At 37.2% G+C, this 23,987-nt stretch overlaps 1 protein-coding gene, 1 long non-coding RNA gene and 1 gene segment (V, D, J or C); all 3 read right to left on the reverse strand.

The window, feature by feature from the left end:
• Positions 1 to 6,913: 6,913 nt before the first annotated feature.
• On the reverse strand, positions 6,914 to 8,546 carry LOC137201488 (uncharacterized). The gene is made up of 3 exons (XR_010932185.1): positions 8,002 to 8,546; positions 7,469 to 7,533; positions 6,914 to 7,190 (listed from the first exon to the last, which is right to left on the reverse strand). It is a non-coding gene; the product is annotated as an uncharacterized lncRNA (long non-coding RNA).
• Positions 8,547 to 11,728: 3,182 nt separating this feature from the next.
• On the reverse strand, positions 11,729 to 16,595 carry LOC137168220 (uncharacterized). Its single transcript, XM_067570749.1, has 5 exons — positions 16,465 to 16,595; positions 16,007 to 16,325; positions 15,391 to 15,572; positions 13,164 to 13,439; positions 11,729 to 12,045 (listed from the first exon to the last, which is right to left on the reverse strand). The coding sequence occupies exons 1-5, from the start codon at positions 16,508 to 16,510 to the stop codon at positions 11,729 to 11,731; spliced, it is 1,140 nt and encodes a 379-aa protein (XP_067426850.1). The 5' UTR covers positions 16,511 to 16,595.
• Positions 16,596 to 20,547: 3,952 nt separating this feature from the next.
• LOC137168222 (Ig heavy chain V region 3-like) lies at positions 20,548 to 21,443 on the reverse strand (the record flags this gene model as incomplete). The annotated part of the segment is given in 2 exon segments: positions 20,548 to 20,679; positions 21,056 to 21,443. Coding segments are annotated over 2 exon segments (504 nt in total), but the record flags the coding sequence as incomplete, so codon positions are not given.
• Between the last annotated feature and the right edge of the window lie 2,544 nt (positions 21,444 to 23,987).

Below are 23,987 nucleotides of genomic sequence, written 5' to 3' on the forward strand. Positions count from 1 at the left end.
TAGAGTCACTGTTTTGCTGGAAGAGTCTAAGTCGATACTGAACTTGTTCTTTAGTGAATCTTTGTAGGCTGTGGTGGATCCAACTCTACTTCCAATCCACTCCAGTTCTTTCCCTGCAGGCTGTCTGATCCAAGCTGTCCAATAGCTGCTAACAGAATAAGAGACCTGACAGGTGATGGTCAGACGTTGACCTGGCTGCACAGTCACTGAGGCTGGCTGTGTCAACTGTTGACACTTCACACCTGTTAAAAGAAGAAAATGATTTATTGACAAATTACCAAAAAACAGGAAGAACTGCTGACTATGACAAATCCAGAGAGACTCACAGGATCCAGCTGCCAACAGCAGCAGCAGAGCTACAGAGAACATGGTTTATGGTGAAACTGATGTGCTGTGATCTCCACTGACAGTCTGATGTGAAGTTTTTATAGCTGAGAAACAAGGAGGATCACTGAGTTTGCATAGAATCAAACACATGAAGTATTAATGTTGGTCTAACTGGAGACTACTCAAAGAGTTTGTTGTATGAGCCTTGATGAAACTTTTAATCTGCATCTTTTTTCACTGTAATCCATACGGAGTTCTTTTCAGTGTTATTTGTTGTCACAAACTTTGAACATTGTGGTTCCAGACTAATATTCATTTCAAACCCAACAACATACTTGATATTTATTGTTCAATATTTCAGTAGAAATGGTAATTTCATTATACACTCAATTGTAACACAATATCTCTGCATTTAATGAAACTACTGTCAGCTTTCTCAAATGTTTTTTTCTGCTTTTATTTTAAATGTAATATTATGAGATCAAATTGTGCAAACTGTGCAAATTCTAGTATAATCACTAATGAAATGATAGTGGTGGATCATGATTGTAGTTACTATGTTAATATTAACTTAGAGGGCTGCTTTATGGACATTTCCATCATGGATAATGAATAACATTCATTAGCATTGCAATATAATGATCACTGGACTCCATGGAACCGAACTGAGCAACCACCAACACTGTCAGCTTTCTCATGTTTACAGTGTAGTTAGTATTTTTGTTGTGTGTGGTGTGCGTGTGTGTGTGAGAGCGTGTACTTGTATGATTGTTTTTGTGAGGACCAATTTGAGTTTTAGACCTGGGAAGTGAGGACATTTTGAAAAAGTGAGAACATTTTAGCTGGTTCTCACTTTCTGACCTTCAAAGGGCTGTTTGAGGGTTAAGACTGAAATGGGTTTAGGTTCAGTTTGGGGTAAAGGTTGGGAGTAGGCATTTATGTCCTCACTAAGACAGCTATACAAATGTGTGTTTGTGTGTGTGTTTATACAAATGTGAACATGTATGTGGTCCTTTCTTTAGTCTTTGCATATTGTATGACCACAAAGTTTAGTTTCCATACAGCTGAATACACAAAACAAGTGAGAAAGGTTGAGTCTATCAGCCCAGTAAGGATGAGTACTGCAGGATTTTGTACAGCTGCTCAACCAACTCAAGTCACTGTGAGTCTCGAGCACAATAATAAACAGCAGAATCTTCAGTCTTCAGACTGTTCATCTGCAGATACAGCTGCTGTCTGCTGTCGTCTCTGGAGATGGTGAACCGGCCTTGAACTGACTGAGAGTAGTATCTTCTGCTACCACTACCACTATCATGCCAGGCAATCCACTCCAATCCTTTTCCAGGAGCCTGTCTGATCCAGGCCATGTAGTAGCTGCTGATTGTGAATCCAGAGACTGTACAGGTCAGTTTGTGGGATTCTCCAGGCTTTTTAACTGCTGGTTCAGATTCTGTCAGAGTCTGACCATCAACACCTGTCAAACCAAAAAAAGAAAACAGTCACTTTCTGTGTTGGCAGGTTTTTAAAGACGGTTTAAACACAAGATCTGTGATTTTTATCACCTGCCCTGAGGATCATTAAAAGCAGCAGTCCTGTCATACACCCCATCATGTTCAACTGTGTGTCCACTGTTCTCTGTCATCTTCTCTGCAGACAGATATGTATAGATGGAGGACATTAATGTTTTGCATTGACTCCTCCTCACAGGAAGGAGTGACCCGGATTGAATCATAGTTGCCTGAGTTTGATGAACTGATACAATTATAATGTATCTTTAGAGTCGTGACTCGAGCCAAATTAATTTGATTCATGTAATTTGAATTCAACTGAGGTTGAAATGTCTTCAGAAGATACGTTTTATGCTCTGAATTTTAGTTGTATGAACTTGGATTTTGTTCTTATTACAATAATAACAATATTATACATATTAATTATTCACAAGAAATGCTCAAAGCAAACAAACTACAACCAAAAACACAGCACACAACTGAATAATCACCACATACAATACATTAAAACACAAAATCTCAACTTTGAGAAAAAATATATATACATACATACATATATATATATACACACACACACACACACACACACACACACACACATATATATATATATACATATACATATATACACACACACACACACACACACACACACACACACACACACACACATACATATATATATATATATATATATATATATATATATATATATGCTGTTTCTCCATCTGAAAGAAAGTCTACATTGTGATTTTTAAACTGCACATGGACATTACATTAAATCACTGGTTGGTTTTTCAAACCCTAAAAATCATATTCATTATTTTTACTGTATAGCACTAATTACAAAGAATATTACAAAGTATGGTAACATAATGTTAAATAATTACATAAAATCAAACATATCTAAGAGATAAAATGAGATGATTTTAAAAACAAATACAACAAATGACAGTCAGTTTGGAGAAGATGTGAAACTCGCTGGTTGAGATCAGGCAGCTGAGGGGTGAGTAGAGCAAAGGCTCAGTCACTCTTATGACAAGGTGAGATTTTGGAACCACTAGTAGGAACCAACATGAAGATCTCAAGCAGTGAGCAGGTTTGTATTGGGACAGGAAATCATTGCAGGACAGCAGGGATTGGTGTAAAATCTTCACTGTGATGTAACTGGACTGGGTTGTGATGAAAACATATAGTTTGACTTATTCGCATCACCATGAAGTTGTCTGAAGAGAAATTATTAAATGGACTTACAAATGATGTTCCAAAAAAATGATGGATTTGTTGAAATGGTTAAGTTATGAATGAAGAAGTGACTTTTTGGAGAACAATTTCTAGTCAGATGAAGAGCTGTTAAATAAAAAAAATCCTTTACTCCTCACTATTGTAAGAATAGACACTGATGGGAGATTATTTGGGGGAAATTAGTCATAATGTTACCTCATACGTGTCTTTTTCATTAATGGTAAAATTAAAGGTTTAGTGTTTAATAATAATATGTTTTAAAGGCTCTTCTTATAATTCCTGCTATAAATATACTGTAGACTTTTTTCCTCTTTAGTGATGAACTGGTGTTGAAATCATTAGTGGTCTGAGGGCTCCTCCTCTGGTGGCTTCATGTTACAAGTGTTCAGGCACTGAGAGGTTTTTGCTCAGGTCTGCTGATGGTTTTTAGTTATTGTGGGTCTCTGGCACAGTAATACACAGCAGTGTCTTCAGGCTGCACATTCTGTCCGTTTAGAGTCACTGTTTTGCTGGAAGAGTCTAAGTCGATACTGAACTTGTTCTTTAGTGAATCTTTGTAGTATGTGGTGTATCCAACACGTGCACTTCCAATCCACTCCAGTTCTTTCCCTGCAGGTTGTCTGATCCAAGCTGTGTAATAGCTGCTAACAGAATAAGAGACCTGACAGGTGATGGTCAGACGTTGACCTGGCTGCACAGTCACTGAGGCTGGCTGTGTCAACTGTGCACACTTTACACCTGTTAAAAGAAGAAAATATGTTGTGACAAATTATCAAAACAAAAGAAGAACTGCTGACTGTGACAAATCCAGAGAGACTCACAGGATCCAGCTGCCAACAGCAGCAGCAGAGCTACAGAGAACATGGTTTATGGTGAAACTGATGTGCTGTGATCTCCACTGACAGTCTGATGTGAAGTTTTTATAGCTGAGAAACAAGGAGGATCACTGAGTTTGCATAGAATCAAACACATGAAGCATTAATGTTGGTCTAACTGGAGACTAATAGAAGAGTCTAATGATTGTTATTATGGAAATTACCTCTGCTTTACATACAATATTTTTATTTCATTACTCATTTAAATGTAACATTTTGAAAATGTCGCTGACTTCAATGAAACAACTGTTACTATTTAAAATAATGCATCTCTGCTTTTACTGTAAACTAGTATGTATTGTTGTGACCACATAATAATATTAATAACAGTAAGGACTGTTGTTTGGGAAATTTCCATCATGGATAATGGAACACACATTCATTAAAATTAACGCCGCAAAAAGTGATGATGAGCACCATGCACACAGGAGTAACCACCAACACTGTTAGCTTTCTCTAAGCCATGTTTACAGTGTGATTAGTTTGTTTTCATATTAAATATGATGTGAACTGGTTTCCTGAGAGAATTGATTCACTGTCAGCTTCTCCTGCATCAGTCTCATAATTAACTTCAAAAGTATGAGCACAGCATAATACTAAATAACATGTCCTTCATACAATTTATTAATCATCAACTGGTGATTTAAGACACCTGCATGACAAAAAGGATGAGCTGAGTACATTTTGAATTATCAAAACATTAAGCTCAAACCTTTGATATCCATCAGAATCCTGCTGTTTTTGAGGAAAACATTATTTTTAAGTTTTCTTGGAGATAATCAGCTTTTTAAAACTGTTATGTATGATCTGCATTCATGTGTTGTGGTTATTTAATAAAACAATATTTCAAAACAAACACCCAAACAGGTAAATATTCACTGTGGGAGGTTTACTATTACTGTTAACACAACACTTATCAATGAGAGCTGAAAAATTTAAATGATGAAGTTATGGAAAAGACACGACTTTTGGGGGTTTCACTGCTTCCTTTTAAAAGCAAGGTGCATGTTGAAATGTTGCTTTTATTCATTCCTCAATATTCTACATATAGACATTATGAGTCAGAGAAATAAGAGACTATTTGGGAAAAGCATCAACTTGTGAAATTGTAGCTCACACCAGTCTCTTTGAATATATGATGGTTTAAAGTTTAATAATGTCTATTATTGTAATCCATTTGTCCCATCATGTCATATATCAGTTATTATAATGTTCTAGTATCTATATTATTGCATTATGCAATCAAATGCTTTTATTATACTTTTTTCGACATTTTCAGTACTAATGTACAGTAAACAGTATTTATAGACTGTTTGACTTAGACTTGAAATCATTAGTGGTCTGAGGGCTCCTCCTCTGGTGGCTTCATGTTACAAGTGTTCAGGCACTGAGGGGTTTTTGTTCAGGTCTGCTGATGGTTTGTGTTATTGTGGGTCTCTGGCACAGTAATACACAGCAGTGTCTTCAGGCTGCGCATTCTGTCCGTTTAGAGTCACTCTGTTGCTGGAAGAGTCTACGTCGATACTGAACTTATTCTTTAGTGAATCCTTGTAGTAAGAGCCTCCAGTATATCTACTTCCAATCCACTCCAGTTCTTTCCCTGCAGGCTGTCTGATCCAAGCTGTCCAATAGCTGCTAACAGAATAAGAGACCTGACAGGTGATGGTCAGACGTTGACCTGGCTGCACAGTCACTGAGGCTGGCTGTGTCAACTGTTCACACTTCACACCTGCGAAGAAAACAAGAAAATATTTTGTGACAAATTATCAAAAAACAGGAAGAACTGCTGACTATGAAAAAAAACAAAGAAACTCACAGGATCCAGCTGCCAAAAGCAGCAGCAGAGCTACAGAGAACATGGCTTATGGTGAAACTGATGTGCTGTGATCTCCACTGACAGTCTGATGTGAAGTTTTTATATCTGAGAAACAAGGAGGATCACTGAGTTTGCATAGAATCAAACACATGAAGCATAAATGTTGGTCTAACTGGAGACTAGTCAAAGAGTCTGATGACTGTTATTACTGTATATCTGCAAACTGAAAACACACCTGGAAATCACATCTGCTTTACATATAATATTCTAATTTCATTACATTTATTTCATTATTTGTTGACTTTTCTTACTTATTGCTTTCAAACAGAAATACAGCAACAGCAGCAGGATCATGTAAATATCATGAAAAGTTGAGTTTGCATAAAAGACGTTGAATGGTTTCAGTGTTTTCAAATGTTTGAAGACACAGACACACAGAGAAACTTGGACTTTATAGATTACTGCTGTCTTCTCTCAGCAATGGTTTCAATGAAGCTACAGCACGTGATGGAAGAGTCAGATTTTGAAATTATATATATATTATATTTTTTCTAATGAAATCTTACTTTTAAAGCTCAGTCATACATCAGTGGTACTCAGATGACTGTGTGTTGTGTAATTGTGAATTAGTTGATCTGAGGACATTAATAATGTGAGACTGTGCAGAGTCTATCAGTGAGGATGAGAGAAGGAGGACATAGTTTTTGTTCATCCAGCTTTAATAAAAATACACAACAGCTCCTTTAGGCTTTCTGTTGTTCATCTTGAGATTTACTTCCTGTCTGTTGAGATGATTAATTGACACTGACAGACTGAGCTGCAGTCACTGCTGATGGTAAATATCATATATATCATAAATATCACCATGTATATGACAAGCAGGAGAATCAGGCTTTAGTTTAGTGTAGGATTCAAGTGTCAGTCAGTTAAGATTAATGAGAAAAGCAGATCTGAGTGTTTCCTTATTGTAAAAGAGGAGAGAGAAACTTGACACTTACCTCTAGTGATGCTGTAGAGAAATCTACAACTGTTTTTTACTCCTTCATATTATGATTCCACATGATTTATAGACATTATGTTGTCTTCATTTACAGAAGGTTTACAGGTCCTTTTTAAGAAAACATCTGAATTATTATTTGTAGTAGTTTGTATTTTCTTTATTTCATCTTAATCTTAACAGCAATCTTAACAATCACAGGGAAAATGCAAGTAAAATGAATGTAAAAGAAATAGGATGTGTTGTAAAAATGTTGATGAGCAATATCTTTTGAACAGACTCCAGCGATGTCATTGTTTCCTCCTGATATTCAACTGTGAACTATAGCAAGATGTGAAGAGGACAGCCAGGGTTGTGGTGAAGTCAGGTCTCCATCAGCAGCATCCATTTAGTCGTACACAGGATCTCAGGTTCAGGTTCTCCTGATGAGTAATAATCAAACACTGAATTAACAACAATTCTATTACCTTAAAGTACTGTTTTCTCTGTGAAAACTAAACTTACACAACAGAGGCAATATCGTTTCTGAGTTAGTACATGAGAACAGATCTAATCAGATGACTGCTGAGATGCTTGTGGTTAAGCCAAAATAAATATAAAATATAAATATAAAATATCTACAAACAGGCACATAGTATGACAAGCACAACTGCCACAAGAGCTGACTAACTTGGCTTTATCAATGGATTTTAAATCTTACCTTACACAGTGAGACCTGAGATGATGGAGACACTGGACTCTGACATCAGCAGGAGTTGTCATCAGCTGTGAGGAGTAGAAATATGATGAAGAAAGGCATCAGGATCTAGAGCCGTGCATGACTTTGGAAAACATTGCTTTTACTGAGAGTGATTACTTTTTAATTAATAGTCCTATACACGCAGGCGCATTTTTTTAACAGTGTTGAGTTAGCCAGGGGGTGACACAGGCTAAACACATATAACAGTGCTCTCACATGTCCTATGAAGCAGAATTTATAAAGGTAACATCTGTAACGTTAAGGCGTGTTGACAAGTTTCGTAACATGAAGCTGTTTCAGTTTAACACAATGCAGTCAGGTTGGATTTCTATGGATTTCTGTTAGCTAACAGACCACTAGCTAACATAAGAATGTTAGCACAGCACACTTCTGAGCGGCCAGAAATCGATGTGAATAAATTAAGTACAAAAACTAGCTTGGTGTAATGTCTGGTGTTAGTCAGGACCAAGTGTTTTAATGTTGAAGACACTTACTGATCAGCTGCTGATGTCAGTGACTCCTGCTACTGCTGCTCCGGACTGACGGCTAACGTTACTCCTCACCACGCTGCAAGAAGTGCACTGTCCACACTGCAAAAAATATCTGTTGAACATTCGACTTTGTGTTCTCCCGTATCTTCCACTGCTCATTTCTGAATGTTCTGAGTTTGTTACGTCCTTTATTTCAGAGGACTCTGCAGTTAAATGTTAGCTGGTGAAGTTAGCAAGCTGTAGGAGGTCAGAAAGTCCATCTATGATACCGTCTGACAACTTTACACCGAGCAAAAGCAGACAAGAACATGAACACTCTTAAGAAGAAAATTCTTTAAAGTAAAAAGAAAAAGAAGATAATGTAGTGAACCAAAGAGCTGTTAAATCCCAAACCGGCTGCAGTGAAGTAAATTACTTTGGCGCCCAGACTGACTCAGTGACGCTGTTCAAATTTGAGATCATGTGATGTTTTTCTTTGGCTCAACCAATCAGTTCACGACTTCACTGACAGCCTGTCATGACCGTAGACTGTGGTCATGACATAGACTGTATAAAAGGTTATGACCTGATAAACGTTGAGACAAGTTTAAAACCTGAAAGTAACAGCCTGCAGAAGCATGAACAAACAAGGTCATCCTGAAGTATTTGAATTCATATGAAAAGAATAATTATTTCAAACTAAGGTTTAAATTATTTAATCTGCACCATGAATTTGAGGGTTTTATTTGAAGGTATTACAAAATAATCTTCAAATTAGTGATTTTCTTTACAAAAGGGAAATTTGTTACCTCATATAGAGTAACATAATGGTGTCTGCAGTAGTATCAATATTACTGTGATTTTCTACAGTAACATAATGGTTACTGTGATTTTCTACAGTATCATAATGGTTACCATGATTTTCTACAGTACTAAGTAGTTACTGTGATTTTCAACAGTAACATAATGGTTACTGTGATTTTCTACAGTAGTGTGTTCATCACTGTGATTTCTACAGTATCATTATAATTACTGTGTTTTTCGGCCTAATATACAGTACTATACTGTAAAAATATTCACCTTAATTAACTGTGCAGAAACACAGTAAATTACTGTGGATTTCACAGTAATTTTTTACAGTGTACTGTAGGATTTTGTACAGCTGCTCAACCAACTCAGTCACTGTGAGTCTCGAGCACAATAATAAACAGCAGAATCTTCAGTCTTCAGACTGTTCATCTGCAGATACAGCTGCTCTCTGCTGTCGTCTCTGGAGATGGTGAACCGGCCTTGAACTGACTGAGAGTAGTATTTGTTACTACCACCATCATCAGCAGCAATCCACTCCAGTCCTTTTCCAGGAGCCTGTCTGATCCAGGCCATCCAGTAGCTACTGAATGACAATCCAGATGTTGTACAGGTCAGTTTGTGGGATTCTCCAGGCTTTTTAACTGCTGGTTCAGATTCTGTCAGAGTCTGACCTTCAACACCTGTCAAGACAGAAAAAGAAAATAATCAGTTGATTTAAGCTGGTAACTTTTTAACAACAACTTCAACTCAAGATCTGTGAAGATCTTCACCTGCCCAGCAGAGCAGCAGTCCTGTCCTATAGTCCATCATGTTCAACTGTGTGTCCACTGTTCTCTGTCATCCTCTCTGCAGTCAGATAAGTAGAGGTGGAAGACATCAAGGTTTTGCATTGACTCCTCCTCACAGGGAGAGAGAACTGGATGGAACTTTTTAAAATGTGCAATAATAATTTCATACTTATTATCATTAAGTTTTAATAGAAAAAGTACCTCCTGAACAAATGTTGCTTTTTTTGTTTTTTAAAGTGAAGAAAACTGATGTGAATATGTGAAAAATATGTAAAAAGAAACAGGTAAATATGTAAAATAAAAAAACATTAATCTACAATACACAGCGGACTAAGACACAATTTGTTTTAATTTATAATAATTTATACCAAGCAAATAATAATATTATTGTCAGTTATTAATGACATTATTTTATTTTAATACCACAGCCTATTTAACTTACTTACAGTTTGCTAATATCTTGATCTACTGAGGTCACCTGTAATGTTTGCATCTATACTGGAGACAGATCGTACCAAAGGCTGTGAAAGTGTTTTGTAAAGCTCTTGTATTCTCACGAGTAAAAGGAGAAAATGTTACATTTCTTGTCCTGTTCAGTCCTTCCTCTCATTGTTAGTCCAGACTGACAAAAGTAATCTATGTGGAGCCACAAACTAAAACTAAAAGTGACATAAAGAAACTTTTATGTTTCGTTTCTTGTTAAATGAAGAGCTTTTAAAGTGTAGTTGTCAACTGAAATAATGCTGCAACAAATTCACCACTTGAAATATAAATACTGCAAGTCAGGAAGAGAGAACACTTTTTGGTAAACGCCTCCACTGAATTATTTTATATTATTATAATTATATATTATAATAACTCATGTTATATTTTTTTTACTTTTTATGGTTAAATATGATCAAATATTGTTTCCTGTTATTGTAACAGTGAACTAGTGTTGAAATCATTAGTGGTCTGAGGGCTCCTCCTCTGGTGGCTTCATGTTACAAGTGTTCAGGCGCTGAGGGGTTTTTGTTCAGGTCTGCTGATGGTTTGTGTTATTGTGGGTCTCTGGCACAGTAATACACAGCAGTGTCTTCAGGCTGCACATTCTGTCCGTTTAGAGTCACTGTGTTGCTGGAAGAGTCTAAGTAGAGGTTGAAGACATTAATGTTTTGCATTGACTCCTCCTCACAGGGAGGATAGAACTAGATTAGATTTGGCTCTCATTTTGACCTACTGTGTGTTGAAACCATAACAAATAATTTAGATGTGATTGTAGTCAAATGCATTTAATTCTTGCAATATTAATTAGGTTTTTGTTCTGAATCTGAATTGTCTCTTCAGATGTTGAATATTATACAGTCTTTTCTTCTGTTCTAAAAATAATAACAGCAACATTCTGCTTATTTGATATTATGTAACTCTGAACCGATGGATGTCAGAGAAATTTTCCAAAAGAAACTAGAAATTGTTTCTGCTCACAACTCCATTATCAAAACAAATGAAAACATAATTGACATTCTGATAAATACTGCATTCCCGATTGAAATCTACAAGTAAAGAGTGTGTAAGTGTTACCTGTACTTGTAGAAAGAGAATCTCCATCATTCATCTGACTATTCAGTGTTTCTAATGTGTTTATTAGTGAGAATCCACTGAAAGCTCCTCATTAATTATATTGTATTAAAAATAAGATCCACAGAGAAGGAAAAGATCAGCCTTTCTTCTCAAATCCTGACTGAAGTAGAAAGAAATGATTGAATAAAATAACTTTATATTTGAATTGCACTGTTACAAAGAACATTTATAAGGTCTTCAATCTAACCATTCATGATTTAATTTAAAAAAATCACCCAAAGCTTATGAAGATACTTCAGGTAATGTAGTGCATCTTTTCTCTGATAGAGTTTTTGAAAGCCAAAGTTTTACTGTTGTTGAATTTATGTTGTGATTTATTTCATATTTTTCACTGTGAGAAAGGAATGTAAAAACAAGAAAGAGAAATAAAGAGACAAAGAGACACAACAAAATATCACTGAAGTTTGAAGGAATGATATAATATTTTTGAACTACTTGAACTGAAGACATTAATTATATGAGATAGTTGTGGTCTATCAGCCCAGTAATGATAACTATTGTAGGATTTTGTACAGCTGCTCAACCAACTCCAGTCACTGTGGCTCTCGAGCACAATAATAAACAGCAGAATCTTCAGTCTTCAGACTGTTCATCTGCAGATACAGCTGCTTTCTGTTATTGTCTCTGGAGATGGTGAACCGGCCTTGAACTGACTGAGAGTAGTATTTGCTACTACCACCACCATGACTGATAGTTGCAATCCACTCCAGTCCTTTTCCAGGAGCCTGTCTGATCCAGGCCATCCAGTAGTTATCAAAGTGAAGCTCAGAGGCTGTACAGGTCAGTTTGTGGGATTCTCCAGGCTTTTTAACTGCTGGTTCAGATTGTATCAGACTCTGACCATCAACACCTGTCAAGACAGAAAAGAAAAGAATCAATTACTTTAAGCTTTTCAGGACAACTTCAACTGAAAATATGTGAAAGTCTTCACCTGCCCAGCAGATAGTTAAAAGCAGCAGTCCTGTCCTATAGTCCATCATGTTAAACTGTGTGTCCACTGTTCTCTGTCATCCTCTCTGCAGTCAGATAAGTAGGGGTGGAAGACATCAAGGTTTTGCATTGACTCCTCCTCACAGGGAAGAGAGAACTGGTTTGGATTTGGCTCTCATTGTAATTTCAACACACAGAAAGCCATGCTGTGTGTTGAAACTACAATATATATTGTAGATTTAAAATATGAAATTTGTGATTCTAGCCTAGTTAATTAGATTCGTGCAATATTATTAATTATGTTTTGTTTTTCGGTCTGCCTCTTTGGAAGTTGAGTTTTGTGTAGAATGTGGCCTTCTGTTTTGTTGTAAAAAATGATAACAACAACATTGTGCGTAAGAAAAGATACCAATAATATACACTGCAAAAACACAGCACACAACAGAAAAAATAACCAGGCACACTGCAGTAAAATATTTGCAGCCTTTTGCAGCAAACTCTGAATTAATGGATCTCAGAGTTTTTTTTATGTTTATTTATCATTATTCCACAGCATCTTGTCAAGGCCTTGATTCCAGATTAAATATCTAAATACTCTTCACCAATCAAAATAGTTTTTTAATGATAGCAACTCTATCACTCATTCAATCAATTCCAGTCTCTGTATTTAATGAAACATGTCAAGTGTTTCAAATAATGCATTTCTCTTTTGGCATTTAATTGTTTTATTTGTACCCAGATGTATTTTTTAAATTAACTTTTTTTAAACTGCTGGAATGTATGCATATAAAAATGTATATATATGTATATTTATTACATTAGAGGGGATTCTTGCTCTGGGGGGGGGGGGGACAAAGCAAAAAAAAACCAAACAAAACTAAAAAAAAAACTAATTCAAACAAATTCATTAAAATCACTGTTTTAATAAAAGTGATACAGACAAACATTGTGTCTGTATTAATGGCGGTAAATAGGGGAAGTCGTTTTTGTATGATTCTCCTATTACTGCCTGACACTGTGTCTCTGGCACAGTAATACATTCTGTATCTTCAGTCTTCAGACTGTTCATCTGCAGATAGACCTTACTGCTGGAGTCATCTCTGGAGATGGTGAATCTACCCTGGACTGACTGGGAGTAAAGGATAGGAGTACTAGATGTGTGTACCAAAGTGATCCTCTCCAGTCCTTTACCAGGAGCCTGTCTGATCCAGTTCCACACTGAGCTTCCAAAGTCGAACCCAGATGTTGTGCAGGTGAGTCTGTGGGATTCTTCAGGTTTTTTAACTGCTGGTTCAGACTCTGTTATGATCTGACCTTCAACAGCAGTTGAAACAAACAGAGCAAATACCAAGAGGTTCGGCTTTCTATAAGCCATGTTAACAGTGTGTTTAATATGTTTTCAAATCCATGAAATCTCTTTAAATATAATGTGAACTGGACCCCAGTGAGAATTTTTTTTATAGTTACTCCTCCTACATCACTACAGCACCGTTAATTCTGATATCAAAATTGCTGTGGCCTTGATCCGGCCCACATACCACATGGAATGATGGCACTTGAGCTCCTGTTTCCCTGGGCCACAAGCAAGCCAATGTCTTATCATGTTAGATAATTAGAAAACCCATTTAACCACAAAAATGTTGTTTGCTGTTTAGAAACTGTCTTCTCTGAGAAATGGTTTCAATGAAGATCTGTTATGGAACAAGCAACGTATGCTTATCTTGTTTCAAAAAGTTAAATCGCGGTGTAACGAAGCAGAAGTTTAATGTTTTGAAATAAGATTTTATCAGCGATGTTTTACTGTGTGTCAGAATCAAAATCCTTGTTGGTTGTTGGTTACTCAGAACTTTCTAAAGTTATCGCTTTAATGCGCATCAGTCATTTCTGGAGCAGCTCCTGCACTGAAATATTTATTGCGCATAATGTGTGATCTCAGTTTAAATTTAAACAATCGGTATGAAGCTTTAGACACGTAGGATCAATGAATAATTATCTCTATTACTCATGATCTGATTGGTCACACTGATGGAACATAATTCCTATAATATTGTAGATTATATGTTAATATGCTGAGTGAGCAGGACTGTGGTGCAGCTGCAGAATGTAGTTTGAAAGTGAGATTTTTAAACAGGGAGCATAATCTTAACGTGTTTTAACAGCATTTATGTGACAATGTTTAAATTTACTACATTTGTTGAAGTAGCTGAAATAAAGTCACTGGATGCTGTTGAGCTGAGATACAAATAGATGTTCAAAAAATTAAAAATGTTTTTTTATTTTAACCTCGACGCCTTTTCAACTGCAAATCACCAAACACATTATTACTGGATCAGACTCTGAGTTACAGTCGTGTCTTTGATCTTCATATGTTTTAAATCTTGAACTATATTTTTCATCTTCAGTTGCTGCCTCCTGTGTTTTGTTCATCAGATTAAAGCTGAACAAATATATTGAAAATGTAATGTAGCTACAGCCTGATACACAGTCAGATTCCACTTTTTCATCATTAAGAAAATGTAAGTCTGCTAAATGATGAATCAATGGACAACACTGAATAAAACGTTACTGTGTTAACTTGATGTGGGTGGAGCAATACACAGGAGAGGAAAAAGGACAAACAGCACAGGGAACACATAGAGCCGCAACAGTTGTCATTATGATCATTCTAATGTTATTCCATTAAATATTTTGGAAATTATTATGTCATAATACAGCTAATACTGGTGATTCAACAAAGAATTTTTGCATATTTTTCTTTGTTAAAGTGATTTACTTTCAGTCTCAATTCTTCTGTTATCATGTTTTTTTCTACCTTCAAATAAACTAAATTATTTTAACCCTTCAATGTTTTTATCAGGGCTGCAAGTATATCACTTTATCATACACAAAGGTATTATTGTAATAATAAGTAACTATTAGTTCATGTCCTGAAAATGAATGTCGGATTTCTGTTATTTTTTTGCACTTTATGCAAACTGAATTATCTGAATTACATTATATTTTCTCACAGACTAGGTAAGTTATGAGTTTGGCATTAATCATAAATCATAAATCCCTACTATTAGAACGTAGAATATATATTATTTCCACATTTTTTAACATACAGTAGATTAGAGTAGACGTCTTTTCCCTCAGTGAACTGGTGTTGAAATCATTAGTGGTCTGAGGGCTCCTCCTCTGGTGGCTTCATGTTACAAGTGTTCAGGCACTGAGGGGTTTTTGTTCAGGTCAGCTGATGGTTTGTGTTATTGTGGGTCTCTGGCACAGTAATACATAGCAGTGTCTTCAGGCTGCACATTCTGTCCATTTAGAGTCACTCTGTTGCTGGAAGAGTCGATACTGAACTTGTTCTTTTGTAAATCTTTGTAGTATGATGTGTATCTGACTCTGATTCCAATCCACTCCAGTCTTTTCCCTGCAGGCTGTCTGATCCAAGCTGTGTAATAGCTGTTAACGGAGCATGGGAGCATGTAGAGGTCTGAGAATAGACCCATTGGAAACTCCACTTGTTATTTTTGATTGCTCAAAATGTGTAATTACTGAATGACACAACTTATTAAATACTTTTACAGACTGTAAAAGAATGTGATTATTATTTAAAACTCAAATTAAAATTATCATTTTTTTGTACTTTGCAGGTTTTAAAAATCAGAGAAAGACAAACACATGTAGACATCAGCAGTCTCAATAAAATGAAAACACTGTCAGTTATTGACCGTGACATTGTTGAAAAATCCCTAACAAGCAGGAAGTGTTTCTCTGTGTTTGTGTGTTTGTTTGGTGTCATTGTCATTCTGTTCTCACTGCCATCATATTTCGGGTCTCCTGCTGCCCCCTGTAGGTGTTTTAGGTTTTTGTAAAGCCTCTCTGCTTAATTTAACCAGTGTGTGTCTCTGGCACAGTAATACACAGCAGAGTCCTCTGGCTTTAAGTTAGACAATCTCAGATGAACCATGCTGTTGCTATCATCTCTGCTGATTTCTACACGCCCTCTCACACTCGTAGCATAAGTGTTACTACTGGCATCAGAGTAGCCGACCCCTATCCATACCAGACTTTTTCCTGCAGGTTGTCTGATCCAGTTCATACTGCAGCAGCTAAATGTGAAGCCAGATCCCCTGCAGGAGAGACTGAGAGTCTCTCCAGGCTTTTTCACTACTGAATTGGAAGGAATGGACTCCATACTCTGACCTGTACAACCTGATGAGATGAAAGGAGAGATGAACCACAGAAGAAAATGAGACAAACAGTCATCTGGGAAGTTTTCTGGTATCACTGACTGACCATCAGTTGATGTTGTCTGATAAAAGATAAAACAACAAGAAGCAGGAGAACTCACAGGACAGAGAGAGAGCAACCAGCAGAAGAGTGAGTGTGTTCATCATCCTGAGGCTGGAGATGTGACCTCTGATGCTCCACAAGAACAACAAGACCAGTCAGCAGGACAGAAGTACACTGCACACACTGAAGATTTGCATCCGAGTATCATGGGGAGGGAGTGGCTCATTTACTGGCAGTCTGTTATAGTTTAAGTTAAGTTTACTTTTTTTCCAATATAACTTGTGCTTCCTCTTACAATATCACATCCAGAGACTTGAGCACTTATTTATTTATACTTCTTGAAGTTTTGTTATAGACCCAAAAATAGAAAGAAAGACTGTTTGTATGGTACATGTTAAATTGAACTCAAGTATCAGTGATATATATAGAAAATTTGTGGTTGGGTTACTTGGTTGCTGGGTATTTGTGCAGGTCTGTTGGTGGTTTTGTATCACTGTGGAGTTTATACGCACGCAGTAATAAACAGCTGTGTCCTCAGGCTGCAGATCAGATTCTGTCCTGTTAATGTCACAGGACAAGTAGAAGTGTGTGTGTGATAGAGGAATTTGTTCTTCAGAGCATTATTTTGGTCAAAATCACCTCCTCCTCACCGATGGAAAATCCAATCCATTGGTTTTCCTTCAGGCTGTCTGATCCAACCTGTTGCATAGCTGTTATCAGTCAGAGAATAACCAGAGACCTGACAGGTGATGGTCAAAGACTGTCCAGGCTGCACAACCATTGAGTCTGGCTGGATGAGATCAATACTGTACACACCTGTGGAAAGAGAAATCAACATTATCTCCATCATTCATCTGACTATTCAGTGTTTCTAATGTGTTTATTAGTGTGAATCCACTGAAAGCTCCTCACAGGATCCAGCTGCCAGCAGCAGCATCAGAGCTACAGAGAACATGGTTGATGTTGAATAAATAATTATCTATTTCTTGTTACTTCTATTCATCACTTTGAGGTGAAGAGTTCAGTCTTTCTTATCAAGACTGAATATATAGAGTGTACGATGATATATTGTTAATTTAGAGAACTTAAAATGGTGCTATGATTTTATTTAAAATGAATTACCATTTATTCATGTATTATTGTAGATAAACTGATTTTAGTCTAATACTGAGTGTTGCATGGATAAGATTTTGTGTAATAATGGATAAAAACACATTACCATTCACAAAAAAAATAATAAATAGTTATCAAAATCTGTCTTTGGTGAGTCTACTGTGAATAAATTGAAAGTTATAAATAGTCTCACATAGAAAAGGATATGTATCTGTAATTTTAATTAAACATTTATTACTGTATATGTAAATTCATCATTTGCCAAGTATTCTGCAGCTGTGTGGAGGTTTTGGAGTTTCACATAAAATATTTTTTTGTTGTATAAGTACTGAAATTTAAGTTAAAAAAAATGTTGCTTTAGGTAAGAAGAGAATTAAAATCTTTCTGAAGAACTGTCGTTAGGATTCTTTCTTTAAAAACCCAATAGGTAATGTGTGATTAACCATATGAGATAGTTGGAGTTTTTCAGCCCAATGTTGATGAGTATTGTAGGATTTTGTACAGCTGCTCAACCAACTCAGTCACTGTGAGTCTCGAGCACAATAATAAACAGCAGAATCTTCAGTCTTCAGACTGTTCATCTGCAGATACAGCTGCTCTCTGCTGTTGTCTCTGGAGATGGTGAACCGGCCTTGAACTGACTGAGAGTAGTATTTGCCACTACCATCATAACTGATAGCTGCAATCCACTCCAGTCCTTTTCCTGGAGCCTGTCTGACCCAGGCCATGTAGTAGCTGCTGAATGTGAATCCAGACGTTGTACAGGTCAGTTTGTGGGATTCTCCAGGCTTTTTAACTGCTGGTTCAGATTCTGTCAGAGTCTGACCATCAACACCTGTCAAGACAGAAAAAGGAAAATAATCAGTTGCTTTAAGCTGGTAACTTTTTAACAACAACTTCAACTCAAGATCAGTGAAGATCTTCACCTGCCCAGCAGAGAGTTAAAAGCAGCAGTCCTGTCCTATAGTCCATCATGTTAAACTGTGTGTCCACTGTTCTCTGTCATCCTCTCTGCAGTCAGATAAGTAGAGGTGGAAGACATCAAGGTTTTGCATTGACTCCTCCTCACAGCAAGCAGAGAACTGCATTGAAGTTTTTAAAATATGCAATACTCTTTTACTTTGCATAAAACAAAAGTCGCAGTAGAAACTAAATAATTTGTCATTTTCTTTGCAGTTGGATCAGTGAAGTTAGAAGTCAACCAAGTTTTGAATTGACTCGTCCTCACATGGAGGATAGAATTTGGTCCTCTTGTTTGTTGTGCAAAACAAAATGTAATAATTTCAACACAAGCTAAATTAATTTTGAATTAGGCAATCTATATTTCAAACTTCTACTTAATCAGAATTGTCTTCAAAAGTTGAATTTTGTGTTCAAAGTTTGAGTTGCAACCATCTCATGTTGTTGGATATCAGAGTATCACTCAACAAATACATATTTTTAACACACTCACAACTGAATTATCATGACACAGAATCTTAACTTTGCCAAAACATGAGATGAATCTCACCTCAGATAATTAAAATGATTTTCATAAACATGAACAAAAACTAATGGCTGCCTACAAGAAAGGACATCTAAAATCTGATGAACCATTTTTAAAAATGGTGAACATTAATCTACAATATGCAGAGGACTAAGACATCAAACAACCTGTTTAATTTATAATCATTAATAATAGTGCAGAGGAGCAAGAAAGAAGTAACACTGTTGTTAGTTGTTTATAACTTTATTTTATTTTAATACCACAGCTTATTTAACTTATTTACAGTTTGCTAATATTTTGAAATATAAATGTTTTGAGTCAGGAAGAGAGAACACTTTTTGATAAATGCCTCCACTGTATTATTTAATATTATTATAATTATGTATCATGTTATATATGTTTTGCTTTTTTCATGGTTAAATGTGTTCAAAGACTCTTTCCCTTTATTGTGAACTGGTGTTGAAATCATTAGTGGTCTGAGGGCTCCTCCTCTGGTGGCTTCATGTTACAAGTGTTCAGGCACTGAGGGGTTTTTGTTCAGGTCTGCTGATGGTTTGTGTTATTGTGGGTGTCTGGCACAGTAATACACAGCAGTGTCTTCAGGCTGCACATTCTGTCCGTTTAGAGTCACTGTTTTGCTGGAAGAGTCTAAGTCGATACTGAACTTGTTCTTTAGTGAATCTTTGTAGGCTGTGGTGGATCCAACTCTACTTCCAATCCACTCCAGTTCTTTCCCTGCAGGCTGTCTGATCCAAGCTGTCCAATAGCTGCTAACAGAATAAGAGACCTGACAGGTGATGGTCAGACGTTGACCTGGCTGCACAGTCACTGAGGCTGGCTGTGTCAACTGTTGACACTTCACACCTGTTAAAAGAAGAAAATGATTTATTGACAAATTACCAAAAAACAGGAAGAACTGCTGACTATGACAAATCCAGAGAGACTCACAGGATCCAACTGCCAACAGCAGCAGCAGAGCTACAGAGAACATGGTTGATATTGAAGCTGATCTGATGGGAGCTTCTCTTCTTCTGCTGCAACTGACAGCATGATATCAAGTGTTTATAGCAGACTGTGAGGAAGTTCACTTTGCATAAAGAAGAACGCTGACAGGCTATAAAAGAAGGATGAACTGTCCTTTTGAAAGTAATCAAAAACTGAAATTATATTATGAGCAAGTATTTTATTACATATTGTACATTAAAAATATATTATTATTTAAACATAATAGATATCTGGAACTCGAAGTTTTTTATGTATTTTTATGTTTAATTGAACAGAATTGTAGGTTTAATTGTACAGGGAAGTAATATTCATGCACACATATCATAACAAATACATACAGATATTCCAAATGTATATTGTCTAAAAACTGAAATGTGACAGTAACAGATACAAGAGTTACACAAGTAGATGTATAACTATAGTAGTTTTATTGAAACTATGTTTCTCTGAGTGTGTTGATGATGTTGAGCTGAAGTTTATTCTGTGAAAATCAAGGAAAAATATTGACTTGGTTTAACATGATGAGTTCTGTACAGTGATGCTCCCTCCTGTGTCACTGTGAGTTTCGAGCACAATAATAAACAGCAGAGTCTTCAGTCTTCAGACTGTTCATCTGCAGATACACCTGCTCTCTGTTGTTGTCTCTGGAGATGGTGAACTGGCCTTTAACTCACTCAGAATAGTAGATGTAGCTACTGGTCTCACTGATGGTAGCAACCCACTCCAGTCCTTTTCCAGCAGCCTGTTTGATCCCAACATCCCAGTAATGGCTACTGAACCCTGAATATGTGCAGATCAGTCTGTGAGATTCTCAAGACCTTTTAACCACTGATTCAGACTCAGTCAGTGTTTGACCCTCAGCACCTACAGAAAGTTAAACTGCTCATTAGCTACTGTCATGCAGCCATAACATCTTTATACCAGGTTTGTCAGAAAAACAACGTTTGTTCTTACCTGTCCAGTTAATTGACAGGATGAGAAAAACAACCAAATAATCAGGTCTGATCATTGTAGTTTTATTCCAAATCATATCTTCTACTGCCACCTGTGGGTCTTTGTAAAGCCTCTCTGCTTACTTTAACCAGTGTGTATTTGGCACAGTAATACACAGCAGAGTCCTCTGGCTTTAAGTTGGACAGTCTCAGATACACCATGTTGTTGCTGTTATTTCTGGTGATTTCTATTCGTCCTTGCACACTGCTGGAATATTCAGTTCCACTTGCATCGCCATAAATGAGCCCCATCCATCCCAGTGCTTTTCCTGCAGGTTGTCTGATCCAGTTCATACTGCAGCAGCTAAATGTGAAGCCAGATCCCCTGCAGGAGAGACTGAGAGTCTCACCAGGCTTTTTCACTACTGAACTGGAAGGAATGGACTCCGTATTCTGACCTGTACAACCTGATGAGATGAAAGGAGTGATGAACCACAGAAGAAAGTGAGACAGTCATCTGGCAAGTTTTCTGGTATCACTGACTGACCAATTAGTTGATGTTGTTTGATAAAAGATAAATCAACAAGAAGCAGGAGAACTCACAGGACAGAGAGAGAGCAACCAGCAGAAGAGTGAGTGTGTTCATCATCCTGAGGCTGGAGATGTGACCTCTGATGCTCCACAAGAACAACAAGACCAGTCAGCAGGACAGAAGTACACTGCACACACTGAAGATTTGCATCAGAGTATCATGGGGAGGGAGTGGATCATTTACTGGCAGTCTGTGTTACGACCCTCGACAAACAGCTCGCCCACAGAAGGCCCAACATAATTAAAAGTCAGGATTTCCCACAAATATTGAACAAATTTATTAACAAAAACAACAACCAAGTAACAAAGGCTGGTGAGCCGGCTAAAATTAACAAAAAGAAGAGGAGACACCCAGACCAGCCCACAAAGGGCCGTAGGATCTGGGCTCTCCTCTCTGACCTAAATCCACAAAACTAAACCTGACAGAAATAAAGCTGCGAAAAAAAAGGCTACCGGACTCACCAACCCAAACCAAGAAACTACAAAAGGCAACTACAACATAACAGAACAAACACAAAAAAACAAGCTGCTGCTGATCAGGCTGGGAAGATGAGAGAGAGAGTCCAAGCCCTTCGTTCCCTCTTTATAGGCCCTCCTCTCAATTATCCACTCAGGCCTCCTGGGAGAGAGAGCACAAACAAAAGGATCAGTAACAGGACTATACATATCCCATCCAGCAGGGGGGGAGTATGTAACAATCTGTTATAAGTTATGACTTGTCCTTCCATGTGGAATACAATATCACATCCAGAGACTTGAGCACTTTTTTATTTATACTTTTTGAAGTTTTGTTATAGACCCAAAAATAGTCAGAAAGACTGTCTGTATGGTACATGTTAAGTTGTAATCATGTATCAATGATATGAGGGAACTTAGGGTATTTGTTCTGGTCTGCTGGTGGTTTGTATCACTGTAGAGTTTACATGTGCACAGAAATAAACAGTTGTGTCCTCAGGCTGCAGATTCAGTTAATGTCATCTTTCCATTAGAAAGGTTTGTGTGGTGAAGAACTTCTTCAAAATCCGATCCATTGGTTTTCCTTCACGCTGTCTGATCCAACCTGTTGCATAGCTGCTATCAATCAGAGAATAACCAGAGACCTGGCAGGTGATGGTCAAAGACTGTCCAGGCTCAACAACCATTGAGTCTGGCTGGATGAGATCAATACTGTACACACCTTATTAAAATAACTCAAAAGAAGAATTTGAATTGCTGACAAACACACTTAGACTGATGATGAAAGCAAAATTTTCTGTAGTTTGACTAATTACTGTAACATTAACATCAAGTTGGTGGTTTATGATTCGGATTGAATGTTGTTTATTTTCAAATAATGGCGTTTTGGGAGAGAAGCTGCATTTCTTTAGACTGATTTCTTGTAAGATGATGAGCTTTTGAAGACAAGTTGGCAACTGAATTTATTTAATTAATTGAACAATTTAATGTTTAATAAAGTATAATAGTGTAATTCACTGAGTTTCACTGAGTGTCATGTATCAGTGATTATAATGTCAAAGTCTTTACATAGATGGAAACTGCCAGTTGCTGCCAAATTAAATTGAGACAAACATTTAGAAAAATCTAAAGGCTGTTTCTCTCTTTACTGTAACAGTGAACTGGTGTTGAAATCATTAGTGGTCTGAGGGCTCCTCCTCTGGTGGCTTCATGTTACAAGTGTTCAGGCACTAAGGGGTTTTTGTTCAGGTCTGCTGATGGTTTGTGTTATTGTGGGTCTCTGGCACAGTAATACACAGTAGTGTCTTCTGTCACATCTTGCCTGGACTTTGGGTGTTTTTTTGGTCTTATATTGTGTTCTGTGGGGTCTCCTGGTTTTGCACGTCTGTTTAGTCCCTCAGTTCACAGGGTTTTCTTGTATGATTTGGGTGGTGGGTTTTAGAGGATTGAATCATTAGTTTGTTGGGTTGTGTGCTTGGGTTTGTGGTTGGTTTTGGATGGGTTAGTATAGATGGCATTGAGTTTGTTTTCTGGGTTTTTGTTCTGTTTCCCTTGTGTGTTCATGTGCTCCTCCACACCTGCCCTGCATTTGGACTCGTTAGCCCTGCCCTGCTGTCTTCCCCACACCTGCCCTGTGTTAGCCTCGTCAGCCCTGCCCCGCTCCTTGTGTGTCCTCAGCCAATCAGCTCCCTGTATGTTCATTCCCCTCTCGAGTTCTCCACCCATCTCCCCACCTGCACCTCATCTCCTTGTTAGTTCAGTTTCTTTAAGTTCGGGTTTTCTGTTCAGTCTTTGTTGGATCGTTTTGTGTTGTTCCTTCTGCTAGTTCTGTTCAGCGCTGTTTACCTGTCCGTGACCATCCACTATTAAGTTTTTCATCATATCTGCATTCCGGCCTCTGCGTTTGGGTCCACTCCTGCTTCCCCGAGACTGACAGTCTTCAGGCTGCAGATTCTGTCCGTTCAGAGTCACTGTTTTGCTGAAAGAGTCAGTTGATTC

Source organism: Thunnus thynnus, chromosome 17 (assembly GCF_963924715.1).
Source record: "Thunnus thynnus chromosome 17, fThuThy2.1, whole genome shotgun sequence".
NCBI classification, from domain to species: domain Eukaryota; kingdom Metazoa; phylum Chordata; class Actinopteri; order Scombriformes; family Scombridae; genus Thunnus; species Thunnus thynnus.